The 19905-nt window shown below is 36.9% G+C and overlaps 1 protein-coding gene across 2 annotated transcripts; it reads right to left on the bottom strand.

The window, feature by feature from the left end:
• Positions 1 to 985: 985 nt before the first annotated feature.
• Positions 986 to 18882, bottom strand: LOC120085149 (mitochondrial intermediate peptidase, mitochondrial). Of its 2 annotated transcripts, none has more exons than XM_039041028.1 (17): positions 18536 to 18882; positions 17696 to 17777; positions 17510 to 17562; positions 17327 to 17381; positions 16193 to 16331; positions 16054 to 16108; positions 15372 to 15579; positions 14988 to 15083; positions 7959 to 8078; positions 7706 to 7831; positions 7382 to 7537; positions 6596 to 6712; positions 3085 to 3210; positions 2913 to 2980; positions 2333 to 2468; positions 2079 to 2241; positions 986 to 1478 (listed from the first exon to the last, which is right to left on the bottom strand). In XM_039041028.1, the coding sequence occupies exons 1-17, from the start codon at positions 18736 to 18738 to the stop codon at positions 1237 to 1239; spliced, it is 2145 nt and encodes a 714-aa protein (XP_038896956.1). In that variant the 5' UTR covers positions 18739 to 18882; the 3' UTR covers positions 986 to 1236. The 2 variants fall into 2 exon arrangements, with proteins under 2 accessions (XP_038896956.1, XP_038896960.1); XM_039041032.1 differs by having other exon boundaries at positions 17510 to 17537; positions 18536 to 18586.
• Between the last annotated feature and the right edge of the window lie 1023 nt (positions 18883 to 19905).

The raw sequence follows: 19905 nt of genomic DNA, 5'->3' as shown, positions 1-19905 counted from the left end.
TTTACATATTATAATATATTTATTTAAAACTATATATGAACTAAATTTCAACTAATTTTATTTAATCTACATTATTTAATAAAAATTTAAGAAAAATAGTTTTTATAAAAAAATTGAATAAATTAAAATATGAAAATAGAAGTAAAAAATATATTAACATGGAATGATAATTTTGAGATTGGCAAATTTGCACATTAAATAATTTGTTACCAAACAATGTAAGTTAAGGTGTACATGGATTGGGTTGGATTGAGGATGTTTTTTGAACTAAACCGAAAATTCGAGTTGGTTGGATTGACAATCTAAATGACCTAAATAAAACTTCCAATCCAACTCTTAAAATTAGGGTTTTGTCCAATTTGATTGTCGGATTGTAACTTATTTTTTATTTTTAATAAAAAATATATAAATTTATATACAACATATAAATAGTAACTAAAATCTCATAAAATTCAAATGCTAAATACCAAATGCAAATTTTAAGCAAAGACAAATATCATAATAATTTTAAAAAATATATATTAAAAATCCACAATTCAATCAATACAAAGTAATCTAACTTTAATAAAGATATATATATATGTAATTTAGGTTGGGTTTGGGTCGATCTAAATTTTTTTTAACCAACCCACAACTTAACTCAACCCAATAAACATAGAAAATTTCAACTATGTAAGATAATCTAGATTACCAGGTTATTTGAACACCTCCAACGTAGTTAAAATCTTTTCCATTTGGAAAGGCGTTAGTTATCCGGAAGCTAACCTGGCCTCCATTTTTCATTATATTTCTGTCCAATTTTTTAATTATAAAAATTTTAAGAACCTCATAACCAAAAGTGTATTTTATTATCGCCTTTTTCTTGTTCAAACAATCTCTCCTTGCTTTCAAACAATAACCCTTTTATTTATTTGTTTGTTTAAACAATTGCAAATGATGTCATTTATGTGCTATGTATTAAAAATGGATCAAATTACAAGTTTACTTCATGAAATTTCAACATTATATCCAAGATCTCTTTGAATTTTAACAAATTCTTGAATTTAAGAGAGAAAATACTACAAATTAATATTACAAAGAATGCTAGCAATTTGAAGATTATAAATAAACCTATCCAACAACAATGAATGATGAGGCAAAGACTCATGAGCTTCCAATAATAATACACCGAGGACAAAATTTGGAAGAAGATAAGTTAAGGGGGGGAAAGATGGTGAAAGGAAAGAGCCCATTATGCTACAAGTTTCCCATTTCCTTGCAAAGACTGGTTATATCAGGAATTACTCCTCCTTCACTATACCTTACGATCCCATCTCCCACGAGATCAGTTAATAAATCAACAGCTTCTTTCGAGCCACCATGTTGTAGAAATTTAGTTCTCAAAGCAGTTCCTGTGTCCCTTGAAAGAGGATCCTCCTGACACAGCTTCTCCCATATGGTTGCAGCAAAGCATTTGGCATACAGGTAGCTGTAGTAACCTGTAAGAACAAGCCTGTGAATGTCTCACACCAGAAAGAAATGACAGAAGGAAAAATGAATTGAGGGGCAATATAGTGCAAGTACATCTTCCATTTTTCAGTGCAAGTGAGAGTATAAATATCTCAACCTTTGATCTTAAGAGAAGTATATGTTAATTATCGCTGAATTATGCTCACTTTGATAATATATCTTCCATTTTATATGCAAGTAAAAGTTGCCTAGAATTTGGATTTTCCATTCCTTGAAATGAATTGTTTTATGGAAAAAAGAGAGATAAGAAAATTATATGGATTTCTCAGTTGCATGCTGTTTAAGTTTTTGCAAAATCTAGCAAAGAAATGCAGCAGTTCAAGTTGGACATAGATTGGTATTTTGGGTATTTTAAAGTCTTTTACTTTTAGGCAAGTATTATCATGCTGCAAGGGCTTAAGAAATTAGCGCCCATAAGTTGTAATGATGCCAAGAGAATCAAGGCTCTATGTTCCTTGATGCGCTAGTTGTAAAGAGATCAGAGATCAGTCACTCAAGATGAAAGATCCCATTATCAAAATGAGCAAAAATGTTTCACGTTTCGAACACAAAAATAGAATTTTTGAGACCTGCACCATAAGTCAGGAGGTGGGAAAATCGGGTCTGCCAATGAGTGCCATCCACGTGCTTCCAACTGGTGTATTGTCTTTTTAGCTCAGCAACAACAGAACTAGTATCCCTCTCTGAAAACTTTTCTCCAAGCAGTGTTTGATCAATTAAAGCATAAAGAATCTGGTAATCGTTGGAGCAAGTAAAAGTCGGTTCAGATGAAATTTGAAAATATAAGATGTTCTGACATTTGACAATACCAGTAACATTTCACCTGACGCTGCAGTTCAGTGGCTGCAAACATCCTTTTGGCACCCTGCATTGACTTCACAAGCTTTTCAGGAATTATCTCACCAGTTGAATAGTGTTTGGCAAATGTTCTCAAAACACGATAATCTGACGCATAGTACCTAGAGCCAAATAACGGTGATGACTATTATTAAGCAAGAAGGAAAACCGCAGATATAGAAACATGATTCTAAGAGAAAGGTTTCATCGTCAGGTTATATGTACAAAGATTGCACATTATACAACTTATTCTTGCCAGCAGGATGATGTCCATTTTGTAGGCACATGAAATAATTACTTACAGTATCAACATGTTTACATGAGAATAATTATATAAATCTTTTGATTTATTATCTCTTACTAGAAATTTAGACGAGCACAATTTGGCCTTTTTTTTTTTTATCCCGAAATTTAATTTTCATAAAGAAATATGGATGTCTTTCTTACAAAGGCCATATTAAACACGACATAGCTTAATTAGAAGAGTAAGCATAAGGGTGGTTCAAAACCTATATATGACCTTCGTAAACCAAAAGGCAAGCAATAAACGGGACATTTTTACTCACTCAAATAGGTTTGAAGGTGTCTCTGCTAGATCGAGAACCACTCTTGTACCTGAAAAATGTTGATATTCCTGCAGTAGTTGAGAATTGATGAGTTATATGTAGAACAAAAGAAACCTGGAGTGGGCGGGGGTTAAAATTTGTCTGTTCAAGAGAGTAGAGAATCACCAAATACCGTTCTTGAAAGCAGTGAATGAAGCGCATGTCCAAATTCGTGGAAAAGAGCCTCAACTTCCGAATGATTAAGCCTTACATTTGATCCATCATTTGAACTGGAAAAGTTGCAAACAAGAGCTACAACCTGCACATAATGAATACAACTTTTGATTTGGAAAGGTGACCAAATCACTCTGGCTTGACATTTCAAAACTTTCCCTCATGATCTTTCTGAATGGATATATTAGTGTTGAAATAAGATGTATTTGTCCTCAGGACGTTTTAGTCTTTTTCCTTGTTCCTACTATATTTGGATTTCTGCAAGGTCTATTTATATCTGAGTTCGTGGTATTTTTGTAGTCTGACAAAATTAATAAAAATTCTCCTATCGTGGTTTTTTCTCTCTGACCTAGGGTTTTTCATATAAACCTAGTGTTCATATTCTTTCCCTTATTTTTCAATATGGTATCAAAGCAAGGTGATGAAACCCTAGATCCAATAGCAAAAATTCAGTCATCAATCCTAGCGGGTGATGGAACAACGATAGAAGAAATGAATACCGCTGCGATCCAAGCTGTCGTTGATCGTTACCTCAGGTCGATTCTCAACCCACAGCAGTCGATTGGAATCCCAGCCGCGCCGCACGTGCTCTAGCCACCGTTCGGGGATCACTCTGCCGCTCAACCCAGCTCCATGACCCAACTGATCCAGACCCACGACACCCAGCCAATCCAAACCACCGGCGCATAGGTCCAACAGCCATTGATCGCGCTGTCGCTCAGCACCGAGCTGTTCGAGCGTCACCCAAGGCTAGCCAATCCATCCACCAGCGCGGCTCCAGCCCAGCCTTTGTCAAGTTTCAGCGTCGCTCCAGCCTTCCTCAATGCCCTCCAAGTCGCGGCTCATCCATGGCTCCAGCCGCGACACGTGCAGCCGCCGATCGGACAGCCTCACACTCAAGCCGCCAAACCTACGAGTCAGCATCCCCCTTCAAGTTCGAGCAAGCAGCAGCATTCTACAACCTATGGGTCGATCGGCTATGGAGGTTCAGGACCAATGGGTTTATCTCCGGTTGGAATTCAACAACAGATTGCTAGTCTCCAACAACAGATTGCAGCACTTGGGGCATTTTTTGGGACCACATCCAACCCTCAGACGAACCCTAACCCAGACTTATCTTCAAGTTTGCGTTTATATGCGGAAAATCCGGTAACAGCTTTCTCTAATTTACCTAATGCAAATATTTTATCTAGATCTATGGGAAATTCTGCAGGAATAATTACAGTGGAGAAACTAAATGGCCAGAATTATTTTTCCTGGTCTTAATCTGTTAAAATGGTTCTCGAAGAGCGACATAAATTCGGATATTTAACTGGCGAAATATCGACTGAACCTGGGGACCCTCAAGAACGTGTCTGGAAGGGAGAGGACTCTCTACTCCGCTCGATGTTGATTAACAGCATGGAACCTCATATCGAAAAGCCCTTGCTTTATTCTATGACTGCTCGAGACATTTGGGACGCGGTTCAGAAGCTGTATCCAAAAAGACAGAATGCATCGCGACTGTATACATTGCAAAAACAAGTCCATGAATGCAAACAAGGGACCATGAATGTGACCTCGTACTTCAATAAGTCGTCTTTATTATGGCAAGAGATGGATTTATGTCGGGAAATTGTGTGGAATTGCTCATGTGGCGGGGTTCAGTATTCGAAGATTGAGGAGACTGATCGTGTCTATGATTTCCTTGCTGGGTTGAATTCAAAATTTGATATTGTAAGTAGTAGAATACTGGGACAGAGGCCGATACTATCCCTTATGGAGGTTTGCTCTGAAGTTCAATTAGAAGAAGATAGGTCGAGTGCTATGAATAGTTCTATGGTTACAGCTGTGGACTCTGCTGCGTTTGGAGTAAAATCATCCGGATCAGAGAATGACAAGCAGAGTGGCAAATCACCTTCAATATGTGCGCATTGTAAGAAACCATGGCACACGAAGGATCAGTTTACTCGGATTCTGAAGTATTTGAAGTCTACTCCTGGAAAGGGCTTAATGTTCATAAAACATGACAAGAGATGCATTGAAGCTTATACGGACTCAGATTGGGCAGGATCCGTTACAGATAGAAAATCAACTTCAGGATACTATACCTTTGTGTGGGGTAAGTTACCTGCCGAAGTAAGAAACAAGGTGTGGTTGCTCGAAGTAGTGTTGTGGCAGAATACAGGGCTATAAGTCTGGGGATATGCGAAGAGATATGGTTGAAGAAAGTTTTGTCTAATCTTCACCAGGACAGTCATGGTCCCATGAAACTTTATTGTGATAATAAGGCAGCTATCAGTATTGCCAACAATCCCGTGCAACATGATAAAACCAAACATGTGGAGATTGACAGACATTTTATTAAAGAAAAATTGGACAGTGGCAGCATTTGTATTCTCTACCTTCCTTCGAGCCAACAGGTTGTTGATGTTCTCACCAAAGGATTACTAAGACAAAGCTTCAACACTTGTGTTAGCAAGTTGGGTCTTATTGATATTTATGCCCCAACTTGAAGGGGAGTGTTGAAATAAGATGTATTTGCCCTAAGGACGTTTTAGTCTTTTTACTTGTTCCTACTATATTTGAGTTTCTGCCAGGTCTATTTAAATCTGAGTCTGTGGTGTTTTATAGTGTGACAAAATTAATAAAAATTCTCCTATCGTGGTTTTTTCTCCCTGACCTAGGGTTTTCCACGTAAACCTGGTGTTCATCTTCTTTCCCTTATTTTTCAATAATTAGCATCAAATTATCAACCTAGGTTACAAGTTGAAATAATCCATGAAAGATCATTTAATAATCCTTAAACTTGTCTAACATTAGGAGAAAAAAAAAGGTTAAATTACACTTTTTGGTTCCTAAACTTTGAGGTATCTATCTATCTGGTCGTTCAATTTTCAAAATTACAAATTTAGTCTTTGAACTTTCAATTTTTCTTTTTTCCAAAAAAAAAAAAATCACCAATTTTTTAGATACAAAATTGAAAGTTTAGTGTTTTATTAGATATATAATCCAAATTTATACCCAATAGATCAATTAATTTTTAAATTTTTTTAATTTAACAAGGAGCTACTAGACACAAAATTAAAAGGTTAGGAATCTAATACACTTCTAAAAGTTCCATAACCAAAGACACAAACCTCAAAGTTCTGGGACTAAACATGTAATTTAACCGAAAGAAAATCATAAACTACATTTTCATCCGAGCATTACACCATCGTAATAATAAGCAATATATCCCTTCACCAGAGAATCAATCCACTCTCTATCTCACCTTAAAAGCACAAGTAGGTTTTCACATTATTCTTGATTACAGCATGATTGATAATAATAATTAGGAGGATTCCATACCTATGCAATCATGCGGAAACAAGAACCGAAGCATCACAAACAAGTTTAATCAGATACAGACATACAGCTGTAGTAGGAATAGGAAGTATTATATTAATTAAAAGTTGCTAGCAAACATGAAGTTCTATTCTAATACATACTGGAAGTTGGTATTCCGTTTCTGAAACCTTGCGGCCTCCCTTAATTGCAAAATGAGCACAACCTGGATATTTTCCTTTTCTTGAATACAAATCCAGGTATAAAAATCCCAAGTCACCCTGAAAGAAATATGGTGGCACTATAAGTTTAGGGGAGGAAATTTGATGTTTTCAGAAAGGGGGAAGTTAAAGTATATGCATCAACGAAAACTTTGAAGAAAAGTCGAGTTGAAAAAACTCTGCATAATATACGAAACTGAGTATCATCACTCAATTAATACAAACTAAGCCCCAAGAATTTGATCTCAAGAGACATTTAGTCATGTACATCTTTTCAGCGTTTGACCTATTAGTTTCTCATTCCAAGATTCTAGATGTGAGATTAAATCTTTGATCTCAACATTAGAGATTTATCTATGAATATAATTTTTTTCTTTTTTTGAGTACATGAATATACAAATTCAAAAGGTTATCACCGCCGTCTCCACTTGGTTTCAGGGGAATTAGTGTTGTTCCAGAAAGTCAAAAGAAGATTAATGATATTCCTCCACTTTGTTTCAATACATTCTTGACAAGTGACAATACCATGCACCTTTTTTTTGCCGACTAGAAAATGCTTGCATCAAATAAACATTACGCTGTGTATATATTGCCAACCATTTAAAAATCATGGGGATCAGTATAAAATGGAAGTCAGGAAAATAATAGTCAATGTTTCAGTACACAACTGTCTAATACAGTAACAATTCGTAACCAATGAAGAAGAAACTTAAAGTTATTCATATCTACCTCTTCAGGATGTTGAAGAGACAATTTAAGCACATCAGGATGCCATGATTCACCTGGTGCTAGGGGAATATTATAAAACGATGCCCCAAACAATGACTTCACAAGAGTTTTCAAACCCTCAATGCACTGTGATAGAGGAAAATATGATGATACGACCTACCAAAAGGAGAGGGTAATACAAAATTACTAGCAGTTAGGGGGAGGAAAAGGATATTGTGAGAATCTCATTAGGCCAAAGAAAAAGTGTTAGAACCCTGCTTTACCAGGGAAAACAATAAAAGAAAGAAAGAGAGGAGAAAGAAAGAAACAGAAGATGTAACTTGCCGACAAGTCCAGGTTATATGCAGTAGATTTCATCATTGATGTATAGTAAGCCTCATCCCATGGCTCTAAATCTTCGAACTTATTAACACACTTCTTTGACTTGAACTCCCTGATTTGATTGAACTCCTGAAGGTGGTTATAAATTCTCGTTAAAATATGAAACCTCGAGTTCAAAAAGTTATGATGATAGGGAAACAGCTCTTCTTTGCCTTACAAATTGGAATACGACATTTCAACACAAAAATTGTAGTACCTCATCAGCTCTGGAACGGACCACTTCGCTCAATTCTTGCAAAAAGGACATTACCACAGATGGAGATGAAGCCAAGTTAGGCGTTACTGCAAATTCTGCAAAAGATCTATACCCTAATATCTGCACAAGCAACGTGAAGCAAAAGGCTAAAGCATTGGTGGTGGTGCACTGTAACATGATCATTTTTCCATATGTAAGAAACAATTTCTCTAACCTTTTTTCACAGATTGGAACAAATAGAAATTTCTCAAAAATCTCACGGCAGTAGATTTATAATTTATGATAAATTTCTGTTTAATTAATTGGATACATTTCTAATTTCTCGAAGTTTCACAGATTGTGAAGAAGACAGAAACAGCAAGCTCCCTGTCATGTTTGCTTCACATGTCTTTTGAAGGTTATGGGGGCCTTCAAGCCAACGAGAAAATAAATGAGCTGAGATGACATCATGAGGGAAGCGCTCGAGAGTAGAATGATGTAAGACAGTGAGAAGTAAAGAACAGTGATGTAACAAAGAATCTTTTCAGCTAGACATTTTGAGAAGCTTGCGCCACATTTTTAGACCATTCCCTGTCAATGAGAAGATTGGAAGTTGCAGCTACTTCTGTCTGCAGGGACACCCAACATTCCATTTAACCTAGTCGAAACTGTAAAAATAAAAAATATGAATCCCAGTCATCTTTCCCTATAGCTGAATTCTGATTTAGAAATCTACTCCAGCCAGCTTTCATCTTGGGAATCTGCCCTCTACTTAATTTCACGAGAAAATTGGAGATACGCAGCGGGAAGATTTACAAGAAGATGAAGCCACATTGGAGCCATTTGGTTGAATGGTAGAGCAATTCCCTAACTTTTATCTTGAGGGCCAGCTGAAACTGCAAGCAAGCAGTATTGATAGAAATAGAAAGAAGCCTGTTTGGTTCACGTATGCTTGAGGAAGGTTGCAAAGATCCTCCAGCCAAGCAGAAACAAATGGGTTGGGAAATCATCATGAGAGAAGAGTGTACAAGATTTTTCATATAAATTCTGTTAATTCAGGAGTTAGATGGTTCAAGCTTTCTTTTCGAGAGAAAATACCTCTTCAAAGACAAGAAATTATGTAAACCCTTCCGCATTCAATAGTAACCCACTATTAAGCCCTGTATTAGTTAACAAGTCTACTATTCTTCCTAAGCTTTACTAGAAGATCAAACATATTGTTGGAAATAAGGGGTTTTGTTGATAATTTATAGCCTCAAGGGTATTTTAGTATTTTACTTTACCCTAGATTTATTTCCTTTTTTATTTTAGGGCTTGCTAGAGCCTATAAATATGACTTCTATTGTAACTTTCATTGTGTTAAAAATAATAAAAATGCTCTCTATCATGGTTTTTTCTCCCTATTCTAGGGTTTTCCATGTAAACCTAGTGTTCTCTATTTTCTACCTTTTAATATGGTATCAGAGCGTGGTGACGAAACCCTAGCCGCCATCAGCAAAAACCAACCGGTGCAAGATAATCTTAGTTCTGCACCAACCCCACTTCCGCCACAGCTGCCAATGGGGCCTCTGACCACCAACGCAACCGCTACCGCTGCCACCATCAGAGACGCTACCGCTGATACCATCGTTGCTACTGCTGTCCAAGTCGCAGTTAATCGATACCTTCGGTCCTTGCAATGTCGCAACCCTTTGATGGAAACCCTAGCCCGCGCCCTTTTTCACAATGTCGTCGGTGTTCCTCCCTTGTTACCAAGAGTTGTCGGTGCCTATCCCTCCAGTCTCACTACCAGTAGCCAAAACCTACACCTTGAAGCCGAGATTGGTGAGTCATCTGCCTACCACAGAGGTAAATCCCCTGTCGCGGCAACGCCTAGAATCCCCGGTTCCTTTCTCTTTCAGCTGCAAGCAAACTATCTGCAGCCGCTGGGCCTTCCTCATCATGAGACGCCTAGTTATGAACATCAAGGTTCGATTAGTTTATCTCCGGTAATGGTTCAACAACAATTGGCTAATATTCAGGCAAGTTTTCAGCAACAACTTTTGGGGCAGCCCTAGGTGCTTCCACAAATTTAAATTCTAATACAGTGAATTTTGATATTCCTTCCGGTCTACCAATGTATTCAGAGAATCCAATAACCTCTTTTCCTGCTTGAACTACTGTAAACTATTTGTATGGATCTATGAGAAATTCCATAGGGTTGATTGCAAGAGAAAAGTTGAATGGTCAGAATTATTTCTCCTGGTCTCAGTCCATTAAAATGGCTCTTGAGGGCGTCACAAGTTTGGGTATCTAACTAGTGAGATACCAAGACCTAGGCTAGGGGATCCTCAAGAGCACAATTGGAAAGGAGAAGACTCCCTGCTTCGATCACTGCTGATTAATAGTATGGAACCTCAAATAGAAAAACCGTTGTTGTATGCTGCAACTGCTTGAGATATCTGGGATGCAATTCAGAAATTATATTCTAAGAGGCAGAATGCATCTCGTCTTTACACTCTGCGTAATCAAGCTCATGAGTGCACAACAAGGGAGATGGATGTCACTTCATACTTTAACAAATTGTCCTTAATCGGGCAGGAGATGGACCTGTGTCGTAAAATTATCTGGGATTATCCTTGTGGGATATTCAGTATTCCAAGATTGAGGAAGTCGATCGTGTCTATGATTTCCTAGCTAATTTGAACTCCAAGTTCAGTGCAGCGAGGTTATACACTGGGACAGAGGCCTATACCTTCTCTTATGGAAGTGTGTACTAAGGTTCGTCTAGAGGAAGACAGAGCCAGTGCTATGAACATCATAACTACATCTACTACTGATTATGCTGCTTTTAGTGTGAAATTATCTGGTTCTAATAGTGACAAGCAAAATGGGAAACAGACCCCGGTGTGTGAACATTGTAAGAAACCCTGGAATACGAAAGATCAGTGTTGGAAGTTACATGATAGACCACCGAATGGCAGAAGACGTCTTCCAAATGATAGGCCCAATCTTGGTCGGGCTCTTATAAGTGAATTTGCGAGTGCCCCCAATCACAACCTCAGGTGAATTGTCAAAGTGACCCTGGTGTCTCTTCCCTCGAGGCTAATGCTCAATCAAGTAACTCTCAATGCTTAAGTCTCCTCAACATAAATGGTAAGAAACCATGGATACTTGATTCAGGGGCTACAGATCATTTGATTGGATCTTCTGATAATTTTCTATCATATCTTCCATGTGTTGGTAATGAAAAGATTCGGATTGCAGATAGGTCCATTGCTCATATTACGGGCAAGGGTCATATTTCTCCTTTTAATGGTTTAACTTTACAGAATGTGTTGCATGTACCCAAAATATCTTACAATTTACTCTCTATTAGTAAGATAACTAGAGATCTAAATCGTCAAGTTACCTTCGCACCAGATAACGTTTTCTTTCAGAACTTGAGCTTGAGGAAGACGATTGGCATTACCCGACATGATAGAGGACTCTATTTCCTTGATGATGATGCTTTCTCTAGGAACTATTATAGGACTAGTTTGTTGTCTTCTTATTTTTCAACTTCCGAAAAAGATTGTATGTTGTGGCATTTTCGCCTTGATCATCCAAATTTTAAATATATGAAACATTTATTTCCTCATTTATTCAAGAAGGTTGATGTCTCTTCTCTATCTTGTGATGTGTGCATTCATGCAAAACAGCATGGGGTCACCTTTCCGTCTCAACCTTACAAACTTTCTCAATCCTTCACCCTTATTCATAGTGATGTTTGGGATCCCTAGAGTATTACCACCTCTTCAGGGAAATGGTGGTTTGTGACCTTTATTGATGATCATACCCGTCTTACATGGGTTTTTCTCCTCACCGATAAATCTGAGGTTTCATCGGTATTTCAACAACTTTACACTACTGTTGAGACTCCGTTCTACACCAAAATTGTTATTCTTCATAGTGATAATGGTCGTGAGTTCCTTAATAATACTCTTCGTGATTTTCTGTCTTCTAAAGGCATTGTCCACCAAAGCTTGTGTGCCTATACACCTCAACAGAATGGGGTGGTTGAAAGGAAAAATCGTCACCTTCTTGAGGTTGCACCATCACTCCTGCTGTCTACTTCACTTCCATCTTACTTATGGGGGGATGCAGTTCTGACTGCAGTTTATCTTATTAATCAAATGTCCTCCCGTGTCCTCCAACTCCAAACCCTTCTTGAATGCCTCAAGGAGTCATACCTTACCACACGGCTTATTCCCGATGTTCTTCTTCGAGTTTTTGGGTGCACTGCCTTTGTCCATAGTCATGGCCCTAACCAAACTAAGTTTACCCCTCGTGCTCAGAAATGTGTCTTCCTTGGGTATCCCCTTCACTAGTGAAGTTATAAATGTTTCCACCCTTCTTCCCGAAAATACTTCATCTCCATGGATGCAACATTCCTTGAGGATAAACCTTTTTTCCCGTTAGTCATCTTCATGGGGAGAGTACTAGTGAAGAGACTAACTGGTCCACATCTTCAGTCCCTATTGACCTTCCTGAACTCCTTCCTGAACCTATCATAAGTGCCCATGACAGCGCTCTACCCATTAAACAAGTCCCTTGGATAACCTACTACAAGAAGAATCTCATAAAGGAAATAGTGTCCCCTACTGCTCCGCCAACTCCGGTCCATGAATATGAACCAACGCAAGCTCAAGGTACTACTGATCCTGATAATACTAACTTGTGTGTTGAGGATGATATTGTTGATTTGGCTGAGAATGACAAGAATGATATGTTAGTTCCATAGAATAACAGGGTTGCAAGCAGTGATGAAACTTCGACAGAAACATAAGAGGGTGAGATTTTTCATCAAGCTAGAAAATGTATTCAAAATCCCATTACAGATGAGGAATCAGACAAACTAAAGGATTATGATATCTCTCTTGACATACCCATTGCATTGAGAAACAGCATCAGATCCTGCACCAAGTACCCCATGTATAGTTGTATGTCTTACAGTAATCTGTATTCTGAGTTCAGGGCATTCACTGCCAGCCTTGATATAGTAACAATACCGAAAAACATACATATGGCTATGGAAATTCCTGAATGGAAGATTGCCGTCATGGAAGAAATGAGAGTTCTTGAAAAGAATAATATGTGGGACCTTGTTGCTTTTCCTAAAGGGCATAAACAGTTGGGTGCAAGTGGGTGTTCACTCTAAAGCATAAATCATATGGAACTCTAGTCATGTACAAGGCCAGACTTGTAGCAAAAGGGTTTACTCAAACTTATGGGATAGATTATTCTGAGACTTTCTCCCCTGTAGCAAAGTTAAACACGGTCCAAGTTCTTCTTTCTGTTGCAGTTAATAAAGACTGGCCTCTCCATCAACTTGATGTGAAAAATGCATTTCTAAATGGTGAATTAGAAGAAGAGGTGTGGTGTACATGAGCCCCCCAGGTTTTGAAGCTTAGTTTGATCATCAGGTTTGTAAACTCAGGAAATCTTTGTATAGTTTAAAACAGTCCCCGAGAGCATGGTTCGACAGGCTTACCACCTTTGTTAAGTCCCAAGGTTTCACTCAAGGACGCTCTGATCACACGTTTACAAAAATGTTAGTATCTGGGAAAATTTTTGTTCTAATTGTGTATGTCGATGATATTGTCCTATCAGGAGATGATGCTGCTGAGATCACCAAGCTGAAAAAGAAAATGGCTGATGAGTTTGAGATCAAAGATCTAAGGAATCTAAAGTATTTCCTCGGAATGGAGGTGGCAAGATCAAGGGTAGGGATCTTAGTCTCACAACGGAAATATACACTTGTCCTATTAAAAGATACAAGTATCATTGGATGTAGACTTATTGACACTCTTATTGAATTCAATGTGAAATTGGGAGATTCTGTTGACAAAGTTCCTGTTGATAAAGAGATGTATCAGCATCTAGTGGGAAAGCTGATTTACTTATCTCACACTAGACCAGATATTTCCTATATTGTCAGTGTTGTTAGTCAGTTATACGAGCACCCTACGAAGAACATATGGAAGCTGTGAATCGGATTCTGAGATATTTAAAAAGCTCACCAGGTAAAGGTCTGATGTTCAAAAAAACTGACAGGAAATGCATTGAGACTTATACCGACTCTGATTAGACAGGATCAGTTATTGACAGAAAGTCTACCTCTAGATATTGTACTTTTGTGTGTGGTAACCTAGTTACTTGGAGAAGTAGGAAGCAAAGTGTTGCTAGAAGCAGTGCTTAAGCTGAATATAGAGCTATGAGTTTGGGAATTTGTGGTTGAAGAAAGTTCTGTCTGATCTACACCAAGATAGTGTTCTACCTATGAAGCTCTATTGTGATAATAAAGCGGCTATAAGCATAGCCAATAATCCTGTACAAAATGATAGAATGAAACATGTGGAGATTGGCAGACACTTTATAAAAGAGAAACTGGCCAATGGCAGTATCTTTATTCCGTATATTCCATCTAGTCAACAAATTGTTGATGTTCTCACCAAAGGGTTACTCAGGCAAAGTTTTGACTCATGTGTTAGCAAGTTGAGTCTGATTGACATCTGTGCCCTAACTTGAGGGGGAGTGCTGGAAACTAGGGGTTTTGTTGATAGTTTATAGCCCCAAGGGTATTTTAGTATTTTACTTTACCCTAGGTTTATTTCCTTTTTTATTTTAGGGCTTGCTAGAGCCTATAAATATGACTTCTATTGTAACTTTCATTGCGTGTTAAAAATAATAAAAATAGACTCTCTATCGTGGTTTGTTCTCCCTGTTCTAGGGCTTTCCACATAAACCTAGTGTTCTCTATTTTCTATCTTTTAACATATATTGTGACCAGGAATGATGGAATCATAAATAAGACCTAAGATTAAGCGAGATTGAAGTTCACTGTTCACATGGGCAAGTGTCCTCATAAAAAATGATGAAAAGTTTTGCACCACAATGTTAAAATGACTATCCCAATGATTGAATCATTTTAAGAATTCAATATTGAATAAAGGGAAAACTTAGGGAAGAAATGTTAGATATTCTGTTGTTCTTTACAAATTTCAGAGAATGGAAATAAGCATGAATAACCTGAGCTAGCGAGTGGCGAGCGGCAATAAGCTTATCAAGAACATCAAGGTTAGCATGAGGACTTGAATTTCCCTTGACATAAGCCATTTTCCTAACCTGAGAAAATGTTCGAGTGCAAAGAAAAAATAAGTGTCAATTAGAAAAAGGATTGGGCCTAACAACGAAAAAAACTGATACCTAAGCAAACCGTAATTTATGAAACATCTCAATTCTCATCATCTGTCGAATGAGATTTCCTTCCTCAGATAGCTAAATCTATTTGACTTAAATTATGCATAGGGCTTCAACCTACAAGAATCTACAGAAATCTCCACATCCTTCAACTATCCCAAGCCACTGAGAACACATCCCAAGTATTATTAGACAACTAAAAGAGTTGCTAACCTCATCATCCGATGTGTACTGCAGAACAGAAGATAGAGAATCTGAATCAGTCGTTAATCGAAATCCCTTTTTCTTCCTGCTACTTCTTGACCCAAATGATTCACTTGACTGATATATGGGCTTAGCAAGATGGTGCAAGTTGTTTGGCATACGCAATGGTGGAAATATATCCACATAGCCTGGGTCAATGACGATATTTTCTTTGAACCTGACCAAACAAAATATATTCAACAAAATTAACAAACATGCATGGAACATCTTCCATTTTCTCCTCTTCCCCTCCAACATGTAAGAAATACTGTCTAAATAGCTCTGAATACATGCATATATCAGTATAAGTTTAAATATAATGACATTTCCCAATAACTGATAAAGAAGAACATTCATCAAACACTTATAATAGCTCTGAATGTTAAGAGTATGATCTAATTGATTGATTGAAGACAACTTGAATTTTGTAACTAGTATTTTTCTTTTGGTATTAAGATACAAACTTTTCAGTGATTAGATGAAAAAAGGAGCATGAACTTTGTGACTGCAGTATAATGTCCAGTTTATAATGACGGTGCAGCTAGTGATTCCGTTGGTTTTTGTTGATGTGAAGAAAATATTATTGAAAGGACCATGAAAATGGTGTGAAGATAAAGCAAATAAGATCTAGTGACTATTACATGAAACTTACTCCTGACAAAGCTGAGCAATCTCCATACTCAGCTGATTTACTCGATCTAATTTCTCTGCATAAGCATAATGAACGCGTTAATTTTAAAATGCAGAAGCATGTGTAAGAAGCAGCAGAGTGAACTCAAAACAGAAAGTACCAGCAGAAAGATGAATTCCAGCCCTTTCAAAGTCAACACGGAGGTAATGGGCAGCCATATGAGCTTCTCGTGTAAGTAGATGAGCCTCATGCTCCGCTTTTTTTACAGCACTATACAAAGTATGATTTGTATTGAGAAACTATAAACAAAAAGATAACATGAATTAATTTTTAGTCTGAGTTCTCAAACAGCGAAGAACATTACCAATAATAATTTTTCATTCAAATTAGAAAAGTAGGAAACCTCATGATCATTTTGGTTTTCCTTCTCTGCATCGTGCAAAACTAGATAAGGTAGAAAACTAATATATTACACATATATAACTCATTTTAATATTTTTCATGTTAGATTCAAATATAAAGTGTTTTCCATAGTCGTTTAAATTTAATTACAGCTAAAAGTCCTAATTCTTTTTCGTTCAAATTTAAATGCTGACTACTTCTAAATTCAGTAGGTCCATGTTACTTACATTAAGTAGTTTTCAGTTTCAGTAGGCTCAAGTTATTTAATAAAATAATTGATGAAAATAAAAAATATAAACAAAAAATTTTTGGAACTTGGTATCTCATAATTAATTAATGTTGACTCTCCTTGTATCTTGTTGGCTTCAAGGATTCAACCCATATGTCGCAGGTTCAAAGGGATGTTAAAGAGAGAGAGGAGGATTGATAATAACTAATCTGAGGCATTAAGTTTTAAATTCTTCCATTTTTAATAATGAGAAATAACATTTAAGTTGAAGCTTATAAAGTTGGCTGTTTGTGAGACCTGTCAACTCCACTGTCCACAAGTGTTAGTTTTTCCCCTTGATAAAGGTCTCCAAATTACTCTATAAAGAAGGTTTAGAATTTTATACGAAAAGGACATTTAGTCCTGCTAATATAACACACTTTATCACTTCAGCACACCACACCAAATTATTTTCTCTAGAAGTTTTTTAATATATTTTGGCACCTAGAGTCCAGAACTAGAGAAAAATACACTATTCCGGAACACATGTTTGCTTTCCCCTGAAGATAAAGCTCATACATGACAGTGACAATGAATTAGTTAGCAAACCAGCTATACTGACTACTGACAAAGGAAATCAAAATGTCACATTCAATATATTATATGGTTTGATGGGCTCCTCACATGAAAGTATTCGTTCATTCTCATAGCTGCCTTGTTTGCCTCCTCCACAAATTCCCTATTGCATGAAAAGTTTGTAGCAAGTACTCATGAGAAGAACAATTACCAAACTGATTGGGACTGGCAAAGCTATATGAATGACAATAACGATAATCAGGGTGTAAAAAGAAAAAAAAAGGTACAAACCTGTCTGGATGAGTTTGCCTACAAAGTTCTGCAGAATCAAAAACAGAGCAGACCTAATAAATAAATTCCACAATCAAACAAAGAATTTTTGTATGGAAACCGAAATATATGAGACACATGGTTCAAATGAAAATTTAAAGTCCTAAATCAGAGAAATTGTTGGAAACAAAAATTGTCTAAACCTACTGTGTTGGAAATTTCATCCATCGCTCGGACAACTTCTGCTGAAGGAGGCATGCTGGAAATGAAAGTAACAAGCTCGCCAGACCTAAAAATCAGAAAAATTGTTAGAATTAGATCAAGGTTTCAAGAATACTCGAGCTACCAATAATTTAGAGATTTGTAGTGTAATATCGATGAGTTCCTTTTAGAGTATCCATGAGTCCAAGTCAGTTGACATCTTATTGGGTAAGATTAATATCTCATGAAAGTGGCTCCCAAACCCAGAAACATGGCATCCCATATGATAGCAAATAGGACTAGATGACTTTTGTTTTGAAATCCTTTGTATCTTGCACTTTCTTGTACTCTTCCAATTCAAAGAAAGAAACCCATTGGCATTGATAAATGCCTAGTTTTCAAACTTCCTTAAATTTACATACATTGAAATATAAATGCAAAGAAGGCAAGGCATGCAGCTTTGGATCTAATTTATCAAAAAGGCCAGTATATCTTGCAATAGAACCTCAAGAATTAAGAGAATAAGTACTCTTTCATATCTTTACCAACATTCTTATTCCCATAACCATTGTATATATTTATTAAGTTAAGCTCATAGACATGGTCATTGACATGGAAACAATATGGAACACCTCCACTTGGTAATATACATAATTAAGCTCAATTGTTTCGAGTGTTAAGCTAACTGGTAATACAGAAGAACAGAACAAATCAAACTTTTCAGAAAAACTGCATTTTCCATACGAAATTAGTTGATACTTTCAGTTTCTTCACTTAATCTTCCAAATGGAGTTTCGTGTCTCAAGCAGTAAAGGCTTTCTCAACATCTAGCAATAATGTTGTTACCTCTCGATGGCTTCATCGACGAAACGTCGGAAACCTTGAGGCGACTTCAGGTGCTCAAAGCCATAAAGTCCGGTTGCAGCACCTTTCTGCGGAGCTGAGGCTGCAGAGTGAATCGAACGGGACCTAAGGCAATTCCAGTAGCATGATTTAAGAACGGCACTGGGAGTGAGTTTTCCAGTGGTTTTGCGGATCAGGGTCGACATATGGCCGCGGAGAGAAGGCGACGCAGCGATGAACCTTGATTTTCCAGCTTCGATGTCTGAGTGGGGGTTGGGCGCGGGCGTGGGCGTTTGAGTTGGTCCACGAAAGCACTTCAGCTCCCGAGTTCTGATTGAATAAAATAGGAAAATACATTATTTTTAGTTTCGAGGAATAGCTGCATGTTTCAAATTAGCTAGGCTATGACCGAATTTTCAAGAATATATTTAAAAAGAAAAATTAAAAAAATACGGTAGTTTTAAAAATTATTTAGAAAAACATTGTTTTTTTTATAGGTCGAATTTTAAATCCTCAACCTTTAGAATTTATTTTTTTCTTTTTAATAATTTAGACATTCGACCTTCTTCTTTTTTTTTTTAATTTTCTATTTTATAAAAATAATTTTTAAAAATATTTTATTATTTTATTTAAACTCTAAAAAAAATAATATCTCATAAAAATAAAAATAAAAAGTGTAAATTAAAATATCTCATTTATATAAAAATAATTACAAAAATCAATGTGTCCCACAAGGAAGACATCGTCGATTTCGAGTTAGTTGTTGTGGTCGACTTCGAATTTGAGGTTGTTATGGTTCTTCTTGATGTTGCTCTAGTACCTCTGCAGATGCTTCATGATATAAATATCCATTATACTCTCCACGACCTCGATCATGTCTATACACGTATGAAGACGAAGGACCAGCCTCTGAGTCATAATGTCCTGAACCAAATGCTAGCATCATCATCATCGGACTAACATAATCAGTTTGACTATGTGTCTGCATCAGAGGAACAACTCTTCCACATTATGGGCAAGCTCATCAAACTCATCCTCTTCCCGTATAGATCCTCTACATCTAAGAGCTGATGGAGAAACAATAGGTATATCGTACATATAATGTATCTTCTCCATATAGCTTTGGTTGTCACTACATATAGCAAGAACCTGGTTCGAATCATTCGCTACATCACGGAGTCTACTGTTGTTCGATCTCTGTGAATTATAAAACAATTAGATAATATTTAAATTAAATTTAAATTAAAAATAATTATATAATATTCATTCATTTACCAGATGACCCACAGCTGCTCCCGGACGAGTGACGTAGCGCCTTGTGATATTATTGTACCAATGAATATAGTCTTGAGTGACATCCCTGTCAAACGGTT

The sequence above is a fragment of the Benincasa hispida genome, chromosome 1, assembly GCF_009727055.1.
Source record: "Benincasa hispida cultivar B227 chromosome 1, ASM972705v1, whole genome shotgun sequence".
NCBI lineage: Eukaryota > Viridiplantae > Streptophyta > Magnoliopsida > Cucurbitales > Cucurbitaceae > Benincasa > Benincasa hispida.
Note: the sequence above shows the minus strand (reverse complement) of the source record. Positions and strands in the feature narration are given on the sequence as shown.